Source organism: Salminus brasiliensis, chromosome 1 (genome assembly GCF_030463535.1).
Source record: "Salminus brasiliensis chromosome 1, fSalBra1.hap2, whole genome shotgun sequence".
Lineage (NCBI taxonomy): Eukaryota > Metazoa > Chordata > Actinopteri > Characiformes > Bryconidae > Salminus > Salminus brasiliensis.
In genome coordinates, this window is record NC_132878.1 from 57,052,024 (window position 1) to 57,075,495 (window position 23,472).

The following is a 23,472-nucleotide window of genomic DNA, read 5'->3' on the forward strand; positions in this document are numbered from 1 at the left end:
CAATTCAAGTAAATCTCACAAACATCAGCCCAAGTCAACTAACTAAAAATAATTTAGATGTTTAGTTTAATTATTATAACTCAATATTGTAGTATGTAGGACATAACTGTTTACCCCTTTGTTTTTTTTTTTTTGTTTTTTTTTCAGAACAATGGGCTTCTATATGTAGCCTCTCTCTCATTACATAGTAATTGTAAGCCACTCATTAGCAGAGAGTTTAGTGTTCGTAACATTTTTGCTGGGTCAGAGGTGTATGAGTAATGATCACAAACCAGAAAGTGGCCATTGTTTTTCTGCACTGTTGTCAGTGGCAACAGCCAATGGCCAGCTGATGAAAGCGAATCGGGTCGATTCAAACAAAACAGGTGAAGCCAGAGAAAGGAGAGAGGGAGCAGCAGGGTCAAAGGGAGTCTTTGCCTCACCAAATTCAAATGAACAAGAGTGCTGGCCTGAAAGAGAGAGAAAGCCCTGAGTGCTGGGGTATGGTTATGACAGCTGCTGAGCCTAGAACAGGACAGTGTGTGGATGGTGAAGGGTTTTGTTTGAGGTAGATGTGTTAACGAGTAAAACATGCCAGATACTGGCTGAAGTGACTGAAGTACATTGTTGTTGTCACTCCAGGACTGCATGGAGGAGATTAACCTCTTCAGTGAGAATAAGAGCCACCTGAAGCAGCTGGGGGAGCAACTCCTTTTGGCCAGCGACCGTGCTAAAGAGGCTGAAATCCATGGAGCGCTGCGTGATGTCAACGACCGTTGGCAGCACCTGTTCGACCACATTGAGGCCAGGTGAGAAAAACAGGCATGCAAGCATGTGACAATGAGTGGCTTTCCAGGTGGCTTATGGGCCCTTTTTTATTTTTTTTTAAACAGAGCAGCTGAATAGATTGCTTATCACTAGATGAAATTGCATACTGGGTGAATAAAATGTGCTTAAAGCAGCTGTTTGACTTAATAATAATAATAATAATAATAATAATAATACATAGAACTTCAGCTATTATATTATATTCCATACGATAATAGACAGTTATATTATATATTGTAATAACCATATTGATTTTGGCTAGTCTTTTTTTTTCAGTGATAAGCATATTGTCTTCTTTGAAATCAGTGTAGTTTTAAAAATACAGCTATTAACATTTGTACACCACAGGAAGTTAAAGAACTCTTCTAATAATAGATAATGACCCACTTTTTTAACACTTTATTCACTGCATAGATAACTGAATGGGACCTTTATCTATGTGTAAACACTTGGGGTTTGCATGTGAGTTTTCTTTTGTTGTCCCAAAGCTTTTGATCAGCAACTAATGGTTTGCATTTGTAGGTTTTTAACATGCTCTCATTTTCACCATAGATTTCCATATTCTGTGTTCTTCTTTCTGATTATTACATATATTTAAGTTTTGTGTAGTTAACATGTGACCAGTACTCATCTCATTCAAACCACAACTTTTATCTTTTGTTCTAATGACAATATATTTATTTATAAAATAGGGTAACAGGGTCAGGTTTATCACAAATTCTCACTTTGCTCTTCAATAGTACATTTACAGAATGATCCCAGGCATACTAAGGTAGTTTGCTTATAGTTATAAGATAGTTACCGTTCCTAAAGCCCAAATCCGTGACGTGGACAGAGACAGCCAGATGGTGCTAGTAGTGGAAGTAGGGGGATTTAGCTAGCTCTTACCAGTGCTGGATGCTCTGGCTTTGCCATATGGCCAGTTAGGATGTTGTGGCCAGTCCTCAGCCCTTTGTGCATTTGCTGTGTATGTGTATGGTAGGGTGGCAGGGGGGAGTCCGTCATCTCTCATTAGCCATCATGTTAAGGGACACAATGGGGTCAGGCAGCCAGTGCAGACCCCGCTGCACAGTGGTCACGGTAGGCCGTCTGTAGGTACGGCTGGCCTGTACACTCATGCTGTCACTGCTGTCCTCAACAATAGGATGTACGCCTTCTGATTTTGCCATATAAATGCTCTGCATTATCCTCGTGTAGCACAAAGCAGCTGTCGTCAGTCAGCATCTGTGCTTTGATTCCATCTGAGAGGAGCTAACAGACAAGCATAGCATGACCAATCTTCTTTTTCTTGTCTTACCTATATACTCGATCTCAGCTTTCAGAAAAGAATTGAGCCTCAAAGACACTTTTTAAAACAATATTTGTTATAGCAGCAATGACCAATTGTTAGTCAATGTGCATTTAACCTTCTATCTAGTAGGAATAGGAGAAACATAGTTTCATTATAATTTAGGTGAAAAATAGTACTGGTTCATGGAGACCCAATTATTTATGACATAATTAGTGTAATAGTTTAATATCAAAACTGTGTAGAAGCTTTGAAATCTTTTGCAACTAAACACTAAATTACATCTATAAGTAGACTAACAGAATACTAAAATATAGTTTTTATATATCCAAAAGGCACTGTGGATTACTCTACTTTGTCATTTTCAGAAGAAGTGAAATTTGAATGTTGTTTTTTCTACTTTGAGAACTCTAAAGTAAAACTCTGAAGTAAGTTGTAAACTTTCCTTGAAAGGTTGTTGTTGGTTTTAGTTGTGTGAATCTAGTCTCTACTTTTCTCAATGAAACACAGTTTAGAGGTGTCAAAGTGTAAGGCTTTGACTGCCTAATATTTTACCTGTCTAGCATTGCTCTGAATTGACAGAGAATCTTTGATGAATGTGATATTGCTGGAATTAAAAGCCATTTGAGAAAATAGTTTTGAATATTTTTGCAGATAAGGGAACAGTCTACAAAAGTAAATTCTTTTCATTTTAATTCTTGTAATTTCTTTATAAGACATTTTGGCAAAATGTTGGGAATTCTTTTGAGCTGTAACTTCTTCAGTAATTTCATAATGGGTTTTCTATGTATTTATATATACAGCTCTGGAAAACATTAGGAGACACTTTTTTTCTTAAATATGCATCTCTACGTGTATAGCAGCCATCAAATATTAGTACTGTGTTGTTAAATTTGTATAATAACATCGTTGCATTATAATTATTATAATAATTTCTTTTCATTCTGTTGTTTTAGAGCAGTTGTCATTTCTGCAAATACAGTGCAATTGTTAATTTCCCTAAACACATTGCCTATAGATAGTAAATATACATACATAGTTATATATGTATATGGGTGTAATATCAAAAATGCTTATTCATCAAAGTTGTTTCATCCCATTCTTTTAATTAGGCCCTAGTACTATTCCACTCTGGCAACTTTTGAACTGAGAGCTCTGTGTGCTCAGTATCTGAAGTGAGGGTAGCTATGGTTACTTGTTTTGAGCTGGGGATTCACAGTAGTGTGTTACCATGGTGACTTTTGAGGGATATGGAGACACCTTGGGGTGCACTGTGAGAGATGAAAGCTTTTAGAAGGACAAGAGAGGGAGAGAATGGTATTGGAGAAGTGCTAAAAAGGGGTGAAGTAGCACTGACTCGCCATTAGGACATGTGCTATTGTACAGTATGTTAGTCAGTTTAGTTAGAAAAATATTAATGCTTATATATGAGGCATAAATTTGACTTGTTCTGACCTCTCTGTGTCCAGAGTGAACAAACTGAAGGAGACTATGGTAACAGTGCAACAGCTGGACAAGAACATGAGTAACCTGCGGGCCTGGCTGTCCCGCATTGAGGCTGAGCTGACCAAGCCTGTGTACTACAGCATCTGCCATGGAGATGAGATCCAGAAGAGACTAGCAGAACAGCAGGCAAGCAACAACAAGTTTGAAAAAAGCTATTTAGTGAAGACAACAACTGCTTAATGTATTTGCTCATTACTTCCTGGCTGCTGTTTAACCCTTCAGACTATATGTTTAATATTTAGGTATTAATCTTAAGAATTACCATCCAGTAACCAGTCTGACTTACTCAGTAACTACACTTCTAAGAATAAAGGTGCCAAAAGGGCAAAAGTGACATAACTAAGGAATCACAGTTTGTTTGTTGTGTGTGGAATATACGATTTCAAGTTTGAAGACCCAGGCATAGTGTAAAGGATTTATACAAATGTTTATTTTTCCTTAGAACTATCCACAAAAGTCTCTAAAAGAGTCTATTGTAAAAGTAAGGTATGTTATCAGTGTCTTTAATGGAGGTCTACAGCCCACCGACAAGCAATAAGCTTTGTTTACAGAACAGCAGACTGAAAGTGTTCAACTCTCTGTGTTTAGGAGCTGCAGCGGGACATTGAGCAACATACTGAGGGTGTAGCTTCGATTCTCACCCTGTGTGATGTGCTCCTGCATGATGAGGATGCCTGCAGCAGCGATGGTGAAAACGATTCCATCCAGCTGACCACTCGCAGCCTGGATCAGCGCTGGAGAAACATCTGCTCCATGTCCCTGGAAAGGAGGATGAGGTACATTTACATTTATTTGTGTAGCAGATGCTATTTACCAGCCATGGACAAGTGACATGACAATGGCAGATGAATGTAATGCTAAGATTCTTGCCCACAGAATATTGATATAACAGTGGCCTAGATTGGGTAAGTTATGTAGATACACTTACTGACTGTTTCTGAAGTAAAAGTAATGTTATCTCATTCATCAGGATTGAGGAGACCTGGCGGCTATGGTGTAAGTTTCAAGATGACTACTCACACTTTGAGGACTGGTTGAATCTTGCTGAGCGCACTGCTGCTGAACCCAACTCTTCTGATGTTCTTTACACTGTTGCCAAAGAAGAGCTCAAAAGATATGAGGTTTGATTCAGATTATTTTTATTCTTATCATTATTGTTATTATTCTCATTAATTATTAATATGATCAACCGAAAATCTCCTACATAACATATGTAAGCTGTTATTTGAGATACCCATTATACACCCGATGATTCCAACACAATCATTTGTGATGAAAAATTAATTATTGAAAACAATTTAATAGATTTATCTCTACAGATGTACATTCTTGTAGTAACTTAATTCACTATGGTATGTGACTTTCTCTTAGGCATTCCAGAGAGAGGCGCATGAGAAACTGACCCAACTAGAGATCATTAATAACCAGTATAGTCGCCTGGCCCGGGAAAATCGCATAGACACATCCAGCAAACTCCGATCCATGGTGCATCAAGGAAACCAGCGCTGGGACTCTCTGCAGAAAAGACTGTTAGCTATACTCCGCAGACTGAGGGTGAGAACACTATCACAGCTAATTCCCCATACATTACTAATATACTTTTTCTAGTGCTGTGCTGGCTTTGCTGCATTATAACTTGCAGCTATGTATTTTACCAGGATGCACACATACACAAACATCTGCTGTGCAAGTTTCATTGAACAGGACATTGGTTCCTTCATTTTTGAACTCATGTACAATTTCACCGGCCATTATCAATACATAGTATAGAACATGGTACAAGTGTTATGCAGGTGTGTCAGCTTTACTGGAAGCACTTATGCAATACATTATTTGTCATGTATTTATTTATTTATTTATTATTTATTTAAGCATTGTTGCAGGTTTTTTTTAGAAACACTGAATTTCTTTGCTTATACAATGAAGCAGAGGGAAGCTGTTCTGATATTATATTTCTATGTAAACCCTAAAGCATTGTTTTCAGTAATTTCAAATCATTTCTGTTGAAGACACAAAAATAAATGCTAATCAGAATTTGGAAATGTTTTAAAAATTGTAGCTTCAAGTGGTGATCAAATAATGATGAAGTTAAATTTGATAGATTTGCTAACAAAATTAAAACAGTGAACTATGGTTAGGGTGATCAGAAGGCCCTTAAGTTGATGTTGCTTTTGTCCATTGCCTTTACCTATTTTTTTTCTATTTCTGCAGCACTTTACAGCTCAGAGAGAGGAGTTTGAGAGCACACGAGAGAGTCTGCTGGTGTGGCTGACTGAGATGGACCTGCAGCTCACCAACGTTGAGCACTTCTCAGAGAGTGACATTCACCAAAAGCTAAAACAGCTTAATGTAAGTAGACACTAACTGTTTAAGAACATTCATATTTATTATACTCGAACATTCTAATGTATTCATACAACTGTACTCATTTTATAAACCTTGACTCTCTGTAATTAAAGGGCCTTAAGAAGGAGATCACTCTGAACACAAACAAGATTGATGCTCTAATCGTGTTTGGGGAGGGCCTGATTCAGAGGAGCTCTCCACTGGATGCTGCTCTTATAGAGGATGAGCTAGAGGAACTTCACTCTTACTGCCAGGAAGTGTTCAGCCGTGTGGCCCGCTTCCACCAGCGCCTCACCAGCCCTCGACCTGTACGCCATCTCCCCCTCACTTTCTTTTTTGACATACATAATACACATAAATGCACCTGATCTAAAGTACCTACTCATGGGCATTCCAGCTCACGTAAAAAAAAGCTGCGAAAAGTTGGCATTAATAAAACTTTGTCAGGATTTGCCAGCAGTACTGGAGGGCTGTAGTTCAGCACAATTTGGTAATTTCACGGCTCCGACACACCTGATTGAACTCATATGTTAGTTACCAGTTTTAGTAAGTGTGTTCAAGCAGGGAAATCACCAAGGACAAAGGCCAATCAGTGCAAATGGTTATGATTTATTAACTTTGAATGTTCTGTACTCATACTATTTTAATCTCTGTCTTTCCCAGTTGCTGCTGGAGGAACCAGAGCTCTGTGGCAGTGAGAGCACTACAGAGACAGAAGGCTCTGGTTTGGCAGAAGTAACCCGGGATATCAACCAGCCACCCATGTGCCTCCTGTCTCCGCCACTGGAGCGCTCAGGCCGCGAGACACCCGTCAGCGTTGACTCCATCCCCCTGGAGTGGGATCACACAGGAGACCTAGGAGGTTCCTCTTCACACGAGGAGGATGAGGACACCAGCTTTTTCAGTGGTCTTTCAGGTAACTGATACAGTTTTTTTAGTATAGTTTTTCTGACCATTTCGTCAGAGATACATGTACAGAAAATGTATATGACATACATTTATATAATATAAAGCTATTAATAAAAACAATAATATGAAACCCCTTCAACCCACCCATCCAACTCTTACAGTCATACCCTCACTCATACCACAACCTCAGTCCAAAAATGCTAAATATAATTTCTTTGGATCGATGCCATACAACAGGGCTTTTAAAGTTTCTCCAGACTGCTGCTGTCCAGCACAGCTTGGTGGTTTACCTATTTAAGCACACATACTACACCTGGTAATTAACAAAAAAGTTGAACCAGGTGCGTTTAAAGAAGAAAATGGTTGGTTAAATGGTGGTTAAATTGTGGCAAATAGATGAAAAAAGGGACATATTGTAACACTTTTAATATAAATATATCAGCTGTTTTGCAGTTAACACGTTGTGATCCTTATGACCATAAAAGCACTGCTGGCCACTGATGTCATTCAAAGCCACTGATGTGCTCTGAGACTGATAAAGTCTCTGTGCCCCCCGTTCTACTTCTTCTTTCAGGTGTGGAGGTCACAGAGAGTCCAGAAGCATTTGTTAAGTCCACATTGCAGGTTTTGACACCAACCTCGGGTAGGCATCAGTCTCCTACCTGCTGCTCAGTCTGCAGCTGTGCAGCTTCAGCTGGACATGCACTCCCCCCACCTGCTGCAGACTCTCCTCACTGCATTTGTTTATGGCTTTGTTATCACTCTTCACCCTATCCCATGCTGGTGCCATATCACAGTGCTGTGTGTGCGTATGTGATAATAGAGTGGGCACACACTGCATCAAAGGCCTTGTATTTTGAATTCCTTCCAGTCATGGGCTGTCTTTTTGTCTCTCATGAATCAAAGCCTCTTCCTGTCCTCCTCCCTGTCCCAGCTGGCTCAGCACTCACAGCATGAAAGCCTTGGCTCTATGCAGAGAGTGGGAGCTCAGAGATGGTCTTGTCCAGGAGAGAAAGAGAGGAGAAGAGGGCATGGAGAGGTTACACCCCCCCCCTTTCTCAGCAGACTCACTCCCCCCGCATGTCCTCCCACTTCACAGCCACTGCCCTTTCTGCTGCATGGCACAGCACAATGATGCTAATACTTTTTTTACCTCAAAGAATGTGCATATATAATGACAGTTATATATGCAATGCTTTTCCTGTAATGTTTAATGTCTTTTTCCTTCTTGTCTCTCAGTCTCAGGATCGGACGTGGCAGTGGTTCAAAACTGGAGCATCCAAAGTGTTCCAGAGATTACGTCCCTCAAAATGAACCTTCCTGATACAGAGAAACACTCACCTGTACATGCTAGCACACCTTATAAACAGGACTATGTAAGTAAAAATGTGTTCTTGTGGTTAGAAACTGAGCACTGAACAGGTGTTAGAGGTGATAATACAATATGTGTATGAAAAGTCTACAAACAAAGTAGTTGTGACTAAGTGAACGATAAGTGTGTATTCTGTCTTTCTGACTCTATTTCGACATATCTGAAAACATGAATAAATATTTGCAGATTAGGAATTCAGTTGGAATCAGATATAGCTGCTGATGTGGCAAGGGCTTTGACTTGTTTCAAATGTGATTGGGCTGTGCCTGTGTGATAGGTTCAGCTCATGTCCAAGTGCAGTGACCGCATTGAGAGTGTGAAGAAAGTTTCTTTGATCCTGGATGAGGAAGAAAAACAGGACGACCATGGCCTTACTGGACTCACCATTGAAAATAAACCGTCAGGTATGCCCATGCACATCTCTTGGCTAACTTTCAATGTAATAAGAAGAATATTGACCCTACAATAATGAAACTGGAGATGAAAAGATTGGGTTTTTTTTTGAAGCAATGGAAATTTTGCCTTATTTATATATACTCTCAACAACAAGGGTGCTTCAGGTGGCTCTATGAGCGATGCCATAAAGGAACAACTTTTGCTTTTTTCACCAAATCTTAATCTGAAGGTTCTCTACCAATTTCCTCTCACACCTCTATTACAAATACAGTTTTAGTAGTTCTTCTGTGGTTTTGCTCAAAGAACTATTTGATGCACCTTAAGCGTTAAAAGTGTAAAACAGGTAGAAATCATTATCATTGCCATAGAAATCACGTTACATGTGATGTTCTCCATCTAATTTTTAAAAATCTACATATGCAATGCTGATGCATTAGATTGAGCCTGTTTTGTCAGGCCATGATTATCTGTTTTCCCAACATCTTTTGATATGCTCTGTGCATGTCCTGTGCAGGAGTAATTGAGCGCTGGGAGCTGCTGCGAGCACAGGCTGTCAGTGAGGAACAGTGTAGCAGCAAAGATCCCCAAAAGCTGACCTCTGACCTACACAATATCACCTCCTGGTTAGGCCGTGTCACCCCTGAGCTAGAGAGACTTCAAAAGGCTGAGACATCTGTCAGTGTCCAGCTTATGGAAGCCAAGGTCAAACAACTAAAGGTGTGAGCTTATGTTTTTTTTACCTTATTTTAACTGCTGGGTATATCTATTTGTAATGTTTGTAACTGTTCTGATACCGATGTCACTCATCCAGTTTTCTTATTCCTCATTCCTAAGATGATATTGAATTAAAGTTTCTTTCTGTTTTATGACACTATGAAAAGTTACCTTTGGTGCAATTGTAAGATAATCTGAACATGGAAAAACAGATCACTCAAAACAATAAAAATATTTACATATTTGTCACATTTAAATGTTCCAGATTGCCCAACTAATTTTAATATAAGACATCAAGAGTACGCACAAAATGATCATTCCTTTTATTGAAGACAAAGATTTAGTCAACAACCGAATCACTTATGTGAAGAAGTAATTGCTCCCTTAGCTACTAAATCAACACCGTTAAGCAAATTCACCTGACATTTGGGGTCCATTTCACTAGCCACAGCCAGTCATGATTCCTGCCAGACCAGTTGAATCTAATCACAACTTTCTGGCAATGTGAAGCAGAAGCAGTACATCATGCCACATTCTAAAAATATACTTATATGTGATATGTGAAGTCATTTAAATCTTCCAGCCCAGTTTTTCATACTTTAAACAGCAGTGTGTCATGTTTGTAGCATATTATGTTGGCATAAAGTACCAGTACTCAGAAAGCATAGGTTTATTAATTTTATAAGTGCAAAACATCACCAGATAATGTGATGCTGAGATTATTTGTAAAATATCTTGATCCTGATCGTTTTTAAGAAAGCCCAGCACCAATTTAAAAGTTAAATGTTAAATCACTGTATATCTATTTCTTGCAGGAAATGCAGAAGTCCTTTGCCCGCTATAAAACCCTGATGCTGTCACTGAACCTGGGTGGTAGAGAGTTAGAGAGTGAGGCCAGTGCAGAAGTGCAGCAACTACAGGATGGCCTGCGCAACATGAACCAAGGCTGGACTGAAGCCTGCATGGGCCTGGAGGGTTGGGAGGACAGCCTGCGAAACTCACTTATGGCCTGCCAGGTCAGATGTCTAGATTACTTACAGAATTAAGCATACAGATAAAATGATGTGAAATTCAGATAGCACTTCTGATGTTCCAGCAAGCAGTTTAAAAAGACCAACTTCAGCCAATAAAAACAAATTTATACACTTTTCCTCTAATATAGTTGACAAGCCAAGAACTGTCTGGTGTCTGAAGTTTGCTTCCTGGGTATTTCACTTGGAGCTACACGGCTACTGTACATAGCCATCTGCCAGCATTATGCAAGCTGCATGACCTCAAGTCCTCACACACTAACCGTAAACCATGTTGTTAGGTGATATCAAATAGGTTTGCTTATGTGGTTTCTGACACTGTATGACATATTACTACTGCTGGAGTACTGGACAGCCAGGTGAACTAGTGCCTGAGATTGCCATTGTTATTGTTAAACATCCATGAATTATCTCACAAAAACATTGTAATTGGTCCATTTAAAAAAAGCATCATGTGAGAATATTTCCTCATCCCCCTACAGGTGGGCAGTGTAATTCATGTTAACATCATTGTAGGCATTTCACTTTAAGCATCCCCTGTTGGACAGCTGTACATGTGCATTTGTTGAAAATCTAAAAAAGAAGGAAGCATATGGACTGAGGTTGTAGAGTCATATTGTAGAATTTTGCAAAAAATATGACTTGGGTTATGCAGCACTATACAGTTCTCGTGAGAGGTCTTGTGCAGCTCCACCAGAGTTTTATAGTGCAGTTAGAACTTCTCTCTATGACAAGGCAGTGGAGCATCAAAAAACGACTTTGAAACTTTGTGTATTGACAAATGATTCCTTAATATAATTCTGAAAAAGAAAAGAAAAGAAAAACCAAGCATTTTCCAAGCATTTGAAACCTCTTTGTATAGTAACAGTCAGAAGGCAGAAATAAAAAGTCAGAATTTTGTGTTTAGTCTGACTTTTGTCCAACTACATTTAGGGTACAGCATAAATTGAGTGAGTTGTATTGTTAGCCAAATGTAACTTCATCAGAACTGGTATAGAGTCAAATGTATAACTGTCTGATCTTGTATGATGTTCGCTGACCTTATACATCTGCTCTTTTAGGAGTTCCATGAAACACTGCATTCTCTCTTGCTGTGGTTGGCCCATGCAGAGAGCAGGCGATACACTGTAAATATCCTTGATCCTGCTGTGTTGCCCTCTGCATTGCAGGAACACAGAACTGTATTGATGGTAAGTCTGAAAGCAATTCTAAATGTAACATTTCAGTGAAATTGCTTGGAATGATTTTGGAATATCCAGAATCTAGCTATGGTATTGGCAAGTAATAAAAGTAAAACAAATAGAACAGTAACTGGACATTGTAGTGGAGTACATGTTGGATTTTCTTATAGATATGAAATGTTCTAAATGCAGCAAGGTGAGTGGGTTTAAAAAGGTACAGTTCCAGTAAAGTGCAGAGTGAGTTTGTATGGGCTGAAGAGGCAGAGTTATTTGTCCATAGAGATCCCTAGTGGTGATGGTTCAAGTGAGAAAATCTGAAACCGGTCAGATGTGACCAGTTTTTGTACAAATTCAGTAATTGTTTAGCACTACTTTAATTGACCTCTATTGCTCCCTTGGCTGGCAGGGTTTGGAAGAGGAGCTGAAGAGCAGACAGATGCAAGTGAGCTCTCTGCAGGAAATCGCGTCCGAGCTGCTCCCAGAGTCAGAGACAGATGACAGCTTTGAGGCCAGAGAGAAGCTTCATGTCACTGATATCAAATTACGTCTGCTTCTGCGTCAGGTTAAGCAGGACCTCCGTACTGTTCAAGAGCGATTGGTAAGGACAGTTACAATAACAGAAAATTAATAAAATTCAATATGATCAATATAATTACCAAATCAAAAGCAATTCAAGTAAATGAGACCATTTAAATAAATATGTTTTAAGAGCAGTTTTGAATACTGTGATAGCGTCCAGCTCAGAGGGAAGTTTGTTCCACAGCATAGGAAAAGGCTCTGGCACCCACTGTACTGAGATTGATGGCTGGTAGGGATAAAAAAGCTGTTGGTGAAGACCTCAAAGGAAGACTATAGGTCCAAAGAAGGTGTGTGAGATAGACAGGAGAGAGATTATGAAAAGCTTTAAATGTTAATATATATATATATTTTTTTTATTAATCTGTTCTGACACAGGAAGCCAAAGTAACTTAATCTGCAAGTGTGTAACATGCTCAGTTCACTTGGTACATGTAATAATCCGCCCTGCAGAGTGCTGAATGAACTGAAATCATTGAAGATTTGGCAATAGTCAATGCATGATGTAACCAATGTAATGACTAAAATCGAATGTTTGAAACAGGCCAAACAATGATTAAACAGGCCATAATCAAAAGAAATTATTGATATGACTGGAAAAAGAAAGAGTATTATCAATGCTAACACCACAGCTCTTACATTGTAGGTAGAGGTGTAGTAGCTTCAGTTATACCTATGTTCTAGGTACACATATCCTAATTGCAAAAGAACCAGTGAGAATAAATGCACCCTCAAGAATAATAGCCAAATAGATATGATAAAATCAGACATGGCTTTATTCTTCACTAGTCATCTGCTCATAATTGCTCATCTTTTAGAATAGGCAGAAAATTGCTGTATGCTTCAAAATATTTCCCAGAAAGCACTGTCAGTATTTCCTGGAACAGGATCGAGTTAAGATTAGGTACTAATCTTTAGTTGGGGGTTTGCGGTTTACAGGATGGGGTGAGGTGACATATTTGTCAAAGTGGTGCTGAGCAGGTTTGTTTCAGTTGGCAGGATTGGTTTAAATTAAAACAAACCCTGTTGCAGTTGCTCCAAAGTGCAGTTCATTAGAACAAGTCAGAACGCTGTCACACAAACCCTGGTGCAGACCAAGCACCCGAAAGTTGGTTTTAGCCTTCTTCCAAATAAATCTAGTGTATAAAAGTATCATGGTCATGGGTGCCCAGTATTCAGTGATGCCACCTCAGGATCTGTTGCTAACATCTTGGTGCCAGATACCACAGGACACTTTCAGAGGTCTTGTGGAGTCCAAGCCTTCATGGCACGAGGGTGACCTACACAATATTAGGCATATTTAAATTTTATGGCTAATCTGTATATACACGCCCCCTCATTAACATTTTTAGGAGTGTTCTAGACTGCTTTTTGAACGAATGCAGTACAGCCATTCAGAACAGAACCTATTTATCTTATATCAGTCTTAAAGGCATAGTAACACAGATAGCATGTTTTTATGTTGAGAGGAAAATGGTTGTGTACACAAATTCTATATTTTTTTACATACAGCTGTGCCAACATTGTAAATGGACCTTAAGGAAACATATGAAATAATAAAAATGTAAGAAATTGGGATAAGCTGATCATCTGACTGGGGACAACAGCCATGCAATGATAGAATTAAAAGCTGTAGTGCTATAGAACACACTAACAACAGTTACTGCCTTTTGCATCAGTAGAGCAGAATGACGGCCTTGTTTAATTATGCAGTTTAATTAAATGTCATGTTAAGCTCTGTTAACCATTAGTCAATAGATACCTGCTTCTACATTTTAAACTGTTATAAATTAACAATGTACCTGGATGTTAATTGTTACAGGAGTCATCTGACGCCATGGCTGTGAGTACAGGACAAGATCCTCAATCATCATCAAAGGTAGGCTCCATCAAAATGCTACTACTGCGCACTATTCTCCAGCAATGTGAGCTTTGCACTTTAAATGATGCATATTCATTTGAGGAAAGCTAATGGTGTAGAACTGAGCTGGTTTGTGTGTGTTGTGTGGTCGCAGGAGCTGGCAGCTGTGGCTGGTGCAGGGAGCAGATCCTTAGGCTCCAGCAGGTACTGTACATTGGTTTGAACAGGAGTAGCTATTGATGCTGATTTCCATAGATGACCTAATAAAAACAGTAATTATCATATTCTTGTGATTATAATAACTACAGTGTTGGGCAGTATGGCCCACCTATATCACACAGTGGTATGCTACTTCTATCTGACGATATCCACAAAATAAGCTTATCAACATGTCTGATGTCATATTACATTTTATTTAGATATTATACATTTTATTTTAATGAGAAATTACATTATTTTAACACTAAATCACTAGAAAAGAACTGTGTAGTCTGTTATACATTGCAGTGCATTGCAAGAAAGCAGTTCTGACATGAAACTTCATATTTCGTTGTTGTTCCAGGGTGGAGAGGCGGGACCCCTCTCCGCAGCGCTCTTTTTTCAGTCGGGTTTTGAGAGCTGCCTTTCCCCTGCATCTCCTCTTCCTCATGCTGCTGGTCCTGGCCTGCCTGGTGCCACTGTCTGAGCAAGACTACAGCTGTACACTCTCTAATAACTTTGCCCGCTCCTTCTATCCAATGCTGCGCTACACTAATGGACCTCCTCCCACATGACAGCACAAACAAACAGTCGTGCGTTTTGTTGTTTGTTTGTTTGTTTTAACTGACCAACTGGGTGGCCTGCTCCAAAGCCAACCCATACACACTCTCAATGCACTGAGGTGTGCGAGAACACGTTGCTACTGTCCAAAAATGTATTTTTAACGTTTGTATTTATAAATTTAATTTTATATTATTTATTCCCTAATAAGAACTGTACTACTGAGATTGTTGTAGTGCATAAACTATAGATAGTCCACATTCTGCTTGTATGTATTTCCTTTTAGTAAATGTGACTGAGAGATTGTTAATGTGCTCAACTTACCATTCTGTTAGGGTCATTGATTTATGCAGGCTCATAATCATACAAACCATATGAAACAAGAAGCAAAGCTTGAATTTGACAATAATGTTAATCGGTTTTCTGGTCATTATGTCAGGTCTTCTTGTTTTGAGTTGGGGTATGCCTGCTTAACAATTGTAAGGTAGATGCAATGCTCCAGAGAGCACTTGCTTTAAACAACACAGCACCAGCATGTTTTGAAAGTAACATTTATCCAGTCACAGTTTGAATGTGTCCTTTGTCATGGAATAATGACTTTGAAAGACTGGACTGGTAACCCAAACTAATTTTCTACTGTAATAATGAGATCATGAGATACAAAATGGTACAAAATGGCAAAAATGATCAATATTGCATCAACATTATCTCTTAGTTCCTTTATTGTAAATAAAATATGGATCAGTGGAAGTATTACTGTATTATGTGGACTCTAAGAGGACATTTGTGTGTACAGTAATTCAGTTTTCGGAACATAATTTAATGTCTTCTCATTTTGGCAATAAACCTTCCCATTCAACAAGATGTGACAGAGAATATTTTATCCTATAATTCTTTTTTATTGTAATTCTAATTTTTAATGGGAACATAAAGGAAATTCTCTGCTGAATTAAAACATTGTCATGTTGGTACAAACAAACACTGCTCAGATGGATGGCAACACTAGCAGGGCCATTTTGTGTCAAATTGAGGTCCTCACAGGTATGTAGAGCCTTCTGCTTCTCATTCTTTCTCACGCTTTCTCATTCATGTGCACAAAATGAAAGGATTAGATGGTGAGTAGGACGTTGTCCAACCTAATTGTAACATCTAATCAAGGTACTTCTGACGCCAGTGATTAGATGATCATGGGTTGGAGCTGAAGTTTGCAGGAAGGTAGATCACCAGGAGCACAATTTGCAATCAGAGTATAGCACCATACTTATACAGTATAATACCTCACCTACCTTTCACAGGGAACTCTGCAAAATACCAACAGTTCTAATATAAAAATGACGACATACCATGTCTGAAGGTGGCATCACCTTTTATTCAATCATTTGATCCTAATGAGGATGAACATTTTCCATCTGATAAACCTGTAGCATAGATTTACACAAGCTTATCTCCAGTTTAGTTAAATAAAATCCAAACTTAGCTGCACCATACACACACAATTTAACCAATTTCAGATTTTAATCATAAACTACCCACAGTCATATGCCTTGGCATCTACAGATTACTACTTACTTACACTACTGTCAGCATTATCATTAGGGCAAATCTTGAAAATGCTTAAAAGTTTTTTTCTGGTTACTCCTGCTGTAGATGGAGAAAACAGATAAAAGCATAAAAGCTGCAGACCACAGTCATTATCTCTGTTCTCATTAGAAATGTCACATCCTTGTCTTCTTTTCAGATATGCTGCATTCTTTTCTCTTTCTGCATGTTCCCAGTTTTGGATAATCTTAAAAAAGGTGGACTATATTGAGACTTTTGGTTTTGGTTGGTACAAATTTCAAGCCTCTAGTGATTTTGATAAAGAACTGCACAGTAAGTATATTAGATCTCCTATCAGATAGTCTGCAAGCCACAGTCAGAAAAAAATAACTCAGGATGTTATAGATATACAAATGAATAGGGCTGTCTTTACACAACAGTGCAAATTTGTAAACAATGGCAGTGATATGCATCTCATCACATTAAAAACTACTGACAAAAATTCAATAACTGTCAGTCAGAGTGTTTTGGTGTTAAATGGTTGACTGTAAAGAAGCAAACTGACTACACGAATACAACAATTTTATTGATCACCATTAACCCTGAATGACTTTATTGACATCTTAATCATTGAATTGTGCAGAATGTTTGAACAAGGACACAAAGTGTCTTTGATGCAAAGCACCAAAAGGTATTCCAGTAGTAATGTGTTGTAGTGCCCTTGTTGAAATTAAGCCCACTAAATATGGGTGAGCAGTTGGTTGCAACATTGGCTAATGGTGGATGGACACGTTTGCTTTTGGTCTTCTTTGGCTAGGAAGGTTTTGGTCCCTAAATGTCTACTTTATTACTAAAGTATGATTTGTTTGCAAGAAATACAAACATCACTTAACATTACATTTTATTCACTTAAGAAAATGTAAATTGTGGTCAGCTGTGGTCAAGTGAACATATGATCAACTGATCTGCTGTCAAATGTCTTATTATATATCTGTATGTTTAGTGCATATTTTGCCAACAGTAGTCTTGGGTTTACCCCGTAAATGGCTTCTTAATAGTGAAGTCTAAGAACAGAATAGTCTGTCCAAAAGCAAGGCTTTTAAAGCAATAGTACAGGCACAAGATGGTGATTACAACTGTTCCTAACATGTTTGGGGTTCTTAATTACAAGTTTTTTGCAGTGCAAGAAGTACTCCCATGTCACCCATATAGAACTGCGATTCACACAATCACAGTAGAAAGTTCTTAAGATTGATACCACAGACTCCAAAGAGACAAGTGCATTGGGTCTTTCTTTATAGAAGGCAGATTGTTCTGTTTGCGTGAAACCACTGAACATGAGCACTGACATGACATCCAGGAATGCTTATCTTCATTTTTACTAAACAGGGACTTTGTTTAAGGCTTTGTACAGGTCATTTTGGTCAGTGGTCCACAAGTCTCCACACTCAACAGTAAAAATGTTGTTCAAAGACAGCTTTTGGTCCACGGTACATGAGTTGTGAGGATGTTCCAGGCAAAATCACGCTTTCTGTACAGTCTCAGTCCATCTTCACAATGCTAAGGTCACTTTTGGGCACTATTGAGAAAAAAAAGAAGAGACACGTGAATAAGTAAGGAGCTGTGTATATGTTACCACAGTCAGTAACTTTTCGGTACTAGAATAAACATCTAATTGTTGAAAGTTGTAAATAATTAAAAGTAGCACAGTAACAAATAAACAACCATTCTCAAATTCATTCTATTCATATCAGGTAAATGCTTTAAACCTCAAAAATGACAGAAAGCTAGGAAATTCAGACATTATATTACTGTAACCCATCACTGTAGAAGCAATAAGAAATACAACCATAAAATGCAGAAATTAATATGGCACAACTGTTGTGTGCATTGGAGAAATCAATGATTACTGAGTTTGTACAGATCAACAAACATTATAACTTGTGTAATCACAGTTGAACTCTGGCTAGCTGTTGGCAGTTTATCCTAGCAGACCCAGTTCCAATGTAGGCATCCGTAGATATGCTGACTGGATAAACAGCACCAATATTGCAAGCATTGCCCTCATGGTCTATTGGCAGAAATCAGATGAACTGATCAAGCTGAGCAGTATCCACACCCCAGATATGGCAATTGGACTGGGTACATTTGAGGTTGACGTTCACCTCTGTCCTGCTCAAAAGAGACTTGGACTCAATGTTCAGTTTAGTAATTTAAATGTGCTTTGTGACAAGGACACTGTGGTGCTAAAACCTACACAAAATGTGAACCAAGTGCGGGTATATATACTGCTTGGGACAAGAGCATCCCGTGATCCAAGACAGAACACTTGTGGTCAGCCCTTCTTCTGCCGCAATGTTCACATTGTAGAAATGAGAGAAGATGCGCTGTGACTACCATGTCACCACTGCACATAATGCCTGCAGGGAAATTCCCTTGATGTTGCTACACTGTGGCCAGACTGCCACGTAGCCGAGGCAGCCATGGGACAGCCAGCAGCCCTGTAGGCCCCCTGAATAACCTACACAAGCCAATGAGACAGATACTGTTTTAAGAGTGGCAAGCTTATCTTGGCTCAGCTCAACAGTTGATCAGTTCCACGAACAGCTTTAGCCAAACATAGGTTCTCAGAGCATGCATAGGGCACCATCCGAGCCTGAGCATGTTATCAAAGTATCCTAGTCCAAAAAAGCAGAGTCTAGAACTTTAGGCAGTAATGATGCATGTACAGACAGCAAGCAAGAAAGCACTTTTCACTAGTGGGAGGTCCCAGAGGGCTCCTTTCAAAAATGAAATGACCAGCCCAATGAAGCTCCATTGGCACCATGCACCAAGGAGCTTGGGTCAAAGTCTCCACCAGTGCATCAATTCACAAGTTTTCCATCAACCCTAATGCCGGACATGAGTAGACGAAGCCCTGACAATAATGTGCTGGGCCTGAGCGGAACACACGTCTAGTTCAGTGGGGTGGATAAAGGCCATAAATAAATGTTTCACATGGCACACCACCACTAACACAATGTCTGAGCACACTAAAATATGTCTCCCCTGCAGCATGGGCAGAACATTAGAGAAATATTGCATGCAGCTAATGTGGTCCCGAAAAGACTCCCTGAACTTTCCTGTGTTGCCACATAGTCCCTCAGCCAGTGGCTTAAGTATCAATGTTCCGGAGCCTAGCCTAAGGCAGCGGATGGATGAGGGTAGGACTCAAGTATGCTCTGGAGAGAGGAAAGCCCTCATGCAACACGAGGGTAGAGGAATTAGAAAAATGCTCAAGTCTCAGCTTGTGGGCAAGGGCAGAAAATATGTGCCAAAGTGGCTTCCTATACCTGTCTTCCCCCTTTGCTGCACATTGCTAAAACCAAACTCCTCAGCTGGTTTAATTCAGAGACAACTGAGTTGATGTGATTAGAATCAAGCTTTCTTCTTTTGTGGCACCTCCATAGGGCTCGTAATACCACAATGCAGACAGCAGATATATAAAAAAAAAGCTTCATATTGATGAAGTAGACAATGCCAACTCAACACAACCACCTTTTTGATACTTTAGATTACTTGGTTGGTTCACTTGCTTAACAACAAAGTGAACATCAGCAGCAACTAGTTTTGATCTCCAACAACCTTAAAAAGAGCTAAAAAGAACTTGCCTACAACAGTTAACCAACCTCTGTTGCTCGGGGGCTGTTTCTTTCAGTATGTACCATTTTTTTGTAAACTCACCACCAGTTCTGATAAAGTAAGTCTCGTTTGTTATTTCACATTTAACTGTGGAAAAGCTTTGCATTTGAATATTGCTGTTTGGTTCCATGTACAGTTTAGTTCATTTAAGCAATGTTTAATCATACTCTGAAAGTCGATCTTAAGGGGAACTGTTCAAAGTTCTGCAAATTACACTTTAGAGTGTTGTACACTAGTCACTAGTAGTGGTTAAAATGAACCTGCTCTGATTGTTACATTTTATTTTGGACCCTTCTGGCTTGCCCTAAAAATGCCACTGAAACTGTCTGCCATGGATGGAGAACCAGTAGGAAATTAAGTAATCTCACAAATTACACAACCTAAAAAATTATTACTACTCTTAATGAACAGATTAGTTTTTTTGTTTGTTTGTTTTAGACTCTACTTACTATTCTATAATTCTAGGAATCTAGTGGTTATAGAAATATGACACTGATTTCTATGAGAGAGAGAGAGATCTCCTTTCTGTCAAGAGCTTTGACTTTGTTTACCATCTATAGCATTATGGTCTACTACCATTCAAAGTCCAACTGTTTATATTTCTTCCAAATATCTGACCATATGGACGACCTTAATAAGTCTAATGTTTCCACGCTACTACTTTAGGCTGAAGAGAAAGCCATAGAGGAATATGTACAGGAAGCTCTTGTAGGTTTCATTGGCCCTGCTGCATTTTTCTTTGTTAAGAAGAAGGATGGGGGTGAGACTTTGCAGGTCCAAATCAAATGACCAAGTCTTATTCTTATCCTTTATCATTAGCCTCTGTCATTTTGGAACATCTCAGGGGTGCTACTGATGATTAAAAATGGAGATCAATAGAAAACTGCATTTATCATAACTAGGGGCACTATGAGTACCTGCTCCCTCAGTGTCTCAGGCTCTGATTTGGGTCAGTTTGTGATTGCTTACAGTAATCCTATACTTATATTAACATGACTTGAAGACTCATGTTCAGCATGTCTATCTAGTCCTGTATACGGAATGAAATGCAAGTTTCAGCTGTCCTCTACTTCTTTTTTGAGTTACACTATCAGTTCAGATGGGGGTGCTGAAAGATTGCAAAATAGACTCTGTTGTCAATTGGTCAGTGCCCAGCTCTGTTAAGGACAATATATTTATTGGCATTTGCAAACTTTTACTGTAATTTCCTTTAGAACTACAGAGCCATAGCTGCACCTCTTACTACACACCTCAAAGGTAACACAAAAAAAATAGGTTTAGACACCCCAAGCTGATGCCGATTTTGTCACTCTCAAGGAAAGCTTTACTCCAGTTTTAAAATATTCAACCCCTAGTAGATGCATCAGAGGTAAAGGTAGGGACAGTTCTTTCCCAGTACAGTGGCATGCATAGTAAGTTATTTCCAGTTACGTTCTACTCTCAGAAGGTAACTCCTGCCTAATTAAATTCTGGCATAGATGATTGTTAACTACTCACTATCAAAGTGCAATGGTGTCATTGGTTAGAGGAGGCCTTATATCCCTGTTAGTACCCACATATCTAAAAGTTTATAATTCACACCTTTTGAATTCACACAAAAGCCAATGCCTTATTATAAGTACTCATAAGCAAAGGGAACCTTGAGACCATGCTAACTGCTACTATCAACTATTAGTCTGGTAAATACTGGTGGGAGAGTATGTTAATGGATATTTCTCATTTTGTGAATTCTTGTTCAGTTCCAAGTCTAAAACTTACAGAACATTTCCTGCAGGTAAACTTATGCCTTTATAAGTACTGTCTTATTTTTGATCACATTTGGCTATAGATTTCCACACTAATTTACCATAATCTCAGGGTTACACTGCCATTCTCACAGTATTTGGTCATTTTTCTAGAGGAGTCGGGTTTATTCCTTCTTCTCACTTGCTTCCTGCCTACCATGTTGTTTCTACCATCATTTCTTTGGGGTCTCAGAGGGTATTATATCAGAGAGGGACGCTCGGTTTACCTCCTAAGTATTGTCTGCATTTACTGAACAGGGGATGTTAGTTTATCATCTGGGTAGCACCCACAAGCTGTTTTACTCATTTTCTGCTTTTGCTGTTGTATTATGTCTGTTCTTAATATAATCTCATTTATGCTTGGCTTACATTTTGCACTACTGTTGTTAATCCGCTCTTTCATAATAAATCTAAATCACTGCGAGTGCCTCGTTAATTTCACAAACATTACAACCATCTTCCATATGACAGAACCAGCTAGTGCCAGTGATCCAATGAAGAGAAGAGAAGAAAATAAACAACAAGCCCTGGAAGTCAGAGAATCCGAAGCTCAGAAGAAGCTGTATTTATTCAATTTCCAGGCAAGACGAGAGGGAGGGCGCACAGCATGTGCCAGGCAGTATATATACCCGTGCTTGGTTCACACACAGTCAGGTAAATTACTTTGTTGGCATACACTCTCGGTTTGTTGTGATAGGCTGAGATGCAGCCACTTTTAGCACAGACCTGGCGGTCGGGAGGTAACAAGCAATTTTTAAAATTTTAAAATGTCACATTTAAGGGTTGGGAAAAAATCTGTTTAAAACAACATTAAACAGTGAGTAATATGTGTAATATGTAGTTTACTGGTTTGGCTGCGCTCCGCAGGGTCATCTGTGCCAGACTGGTGCCAATGCTGGGAGGAACATTTGTAGGCTTCAGGAGCGCGGGGGTCCTCTTTTGGAACAGAAGGCTCTCTTGCACCCGAGTTGGGCAGACGTGAGCTGTGCATGATGTGAGCATCAAGCATCTCTAGGAGCAGATCATACAGAGGCACCATCTTCTTCATCTTCATGCAGTGCAGGTGGTCCATACCTTTGTTACTGAGGAGAGACAGTTTCTGTTATAAAGTTTTTTAGAAAGGCAAAGCTTGCATCTAACACCTGAGCTCATTAACACCTGACTATTACTGACAGCATATAAAGACGGATAACAAAATCAAAGAGACTAATTATTAAAATCAGTTATTTTAATAATCTAATCTGACTGAATCCAATTGATTTAGACTGTCCTGCACCACAAGCATTATATTGCCAACCAAAAGCTTTGAAGCAATGTAAAATTTAAACGCATAGTAATGTGTTTATTAAAAAAGATTTTTTCTTTTTGAAACTCTATAAAATTATCCACCAGATTCACACAGATATATTTACTCAATCAGACGTAAAATTATATGTCTTTAAATAATTGTAAATTTTAAAGAAACTGCTACTAAAGATGTTTCAATGTGTTGTAATGTGTGAAACTACATTACTGCAAAACCAATAAATATGATATATTTATATATTATAAATGTATATTATAAAATTATATACATACATTATATTTATATATATAATTTTCAAAAAAAGTTTAAAATTCTGCCCCCTTGTCTGTGCTTTAGAGAAAAGCAGCCTATAGCCATTTAAAGTAGATACATCTGAAATGTGTTCTCTGCAAGGAGAGTGAATTGCTGCAGGATTG

At 38.8% G+C, this 23,472-nt stretch overlaps 2 protein-coding genes across 9 annotated transcripts in view; one reads left to right on the plus strand and one right to left on the minus strand.

Moving 5' to 3' along the window:
- The window catches only part of syne2a (spectrin repeat containing, nuclear envelope 2a), an 85,560-nt gene extending 69,952 nt beyond the window's left edge, over window positions 1–15,608 (plus strand). For 6 of the 7 annotated variants that reach the window (XM_072682753.1, XM_072682755.1, XM_072682762.1 and 3 more), the window contains 18 exons: window positions 622–788; window positions 3,565–3,727; window positions 4,190–4,377; window positions 4,572–4,722; window positions 4,973–5,155; window positions 5,813–5,950; window positions 6,061–6,255; window positions 6,611–6,863; window positions 7,431–7,499; window positions 8,096–8,232; window positions 8,506–8,632; window positions 9,139–9,341; window positions 10,154–10,354; window positions 11,431–11,559; window positions 11,957–12,148; window positions 13,949–14,005; window positions 14,142–14,191; window positions 14,550–15,608. In XM_072682753.1, the coding sequence (XP_072538854.1) occupies window positions 622–788; window positions 3,565–3,727; window positions 4,190–4,377; window positions 4,572–4,722; window positions 4,973–5,155; window positions 5,813–5,950; window positions 6,061–6,255; window positions 6,611–6,863; window positions 7,431–7,499; window positions 8,096–8,232; window positions 8,506–8,632; window positions 9,139–9,341; window positions 10,154–10,354; window positions 11,431–11,559; window positions 11,957–12,148; window positions 13,949–14,005; window positions 14,142–14,191; window positions 14,550–14,760 (2,814 nt within the window). In that variant the 3' untranslated portion in view covers window positions 14,761–15,608. The remainder of the gene's footprint in view (window positions 1–621; window positions 789–3,564; window positions 3,728–4,189; window positions 4,378–4,571; window positions 4,723–4,972; window positions 5,156–5,812; window positions 5,951–6,060; window positions 6,256–6,610; window positions 6,864–7,430; window positions 7,500–8,095; window positions 8,233–8,505; window positions 8,633–9,138; window positions 9,342–10,153; window positions 10,355–11,430; window positions 11,560–11,956; window positions 12,149–13,948; window positions 14,006–14,141; window positions 14,192–14,549) is intronic. The other variant, XM_072682775.1, reaches the window with a different exon arrangement.
- A 487-nt stretch (window positions 15,609–16,095) lies between these two features.
- Window positions 16,096–23,472, minus strand: part of esr2a (estrogen receptor 2a) — a 29,780-nt gene continuing 22,403 nt past the window's right edge. For both annotated transcript variants that reach the window (XM_072682791.1, XM_072682798.1), the window contains exons 9-10: window positions 22,597–22,832; window positions 16,096–17,864 (exon numbers count right to left, since the gene is read on the minus strand). In XM_072682791.1, coding sequence (XP_072538892.1) covers window positions 17,827–17,864; window positions 22,597–22,832 — 274 coding nt within the window. In that variant the 3' untranslated portion in view covers window positions 16,096–17,826. The remainder of the gene's footprint in view (window positions 17,865–22,596; window positions 22,833–23,472) is intronic.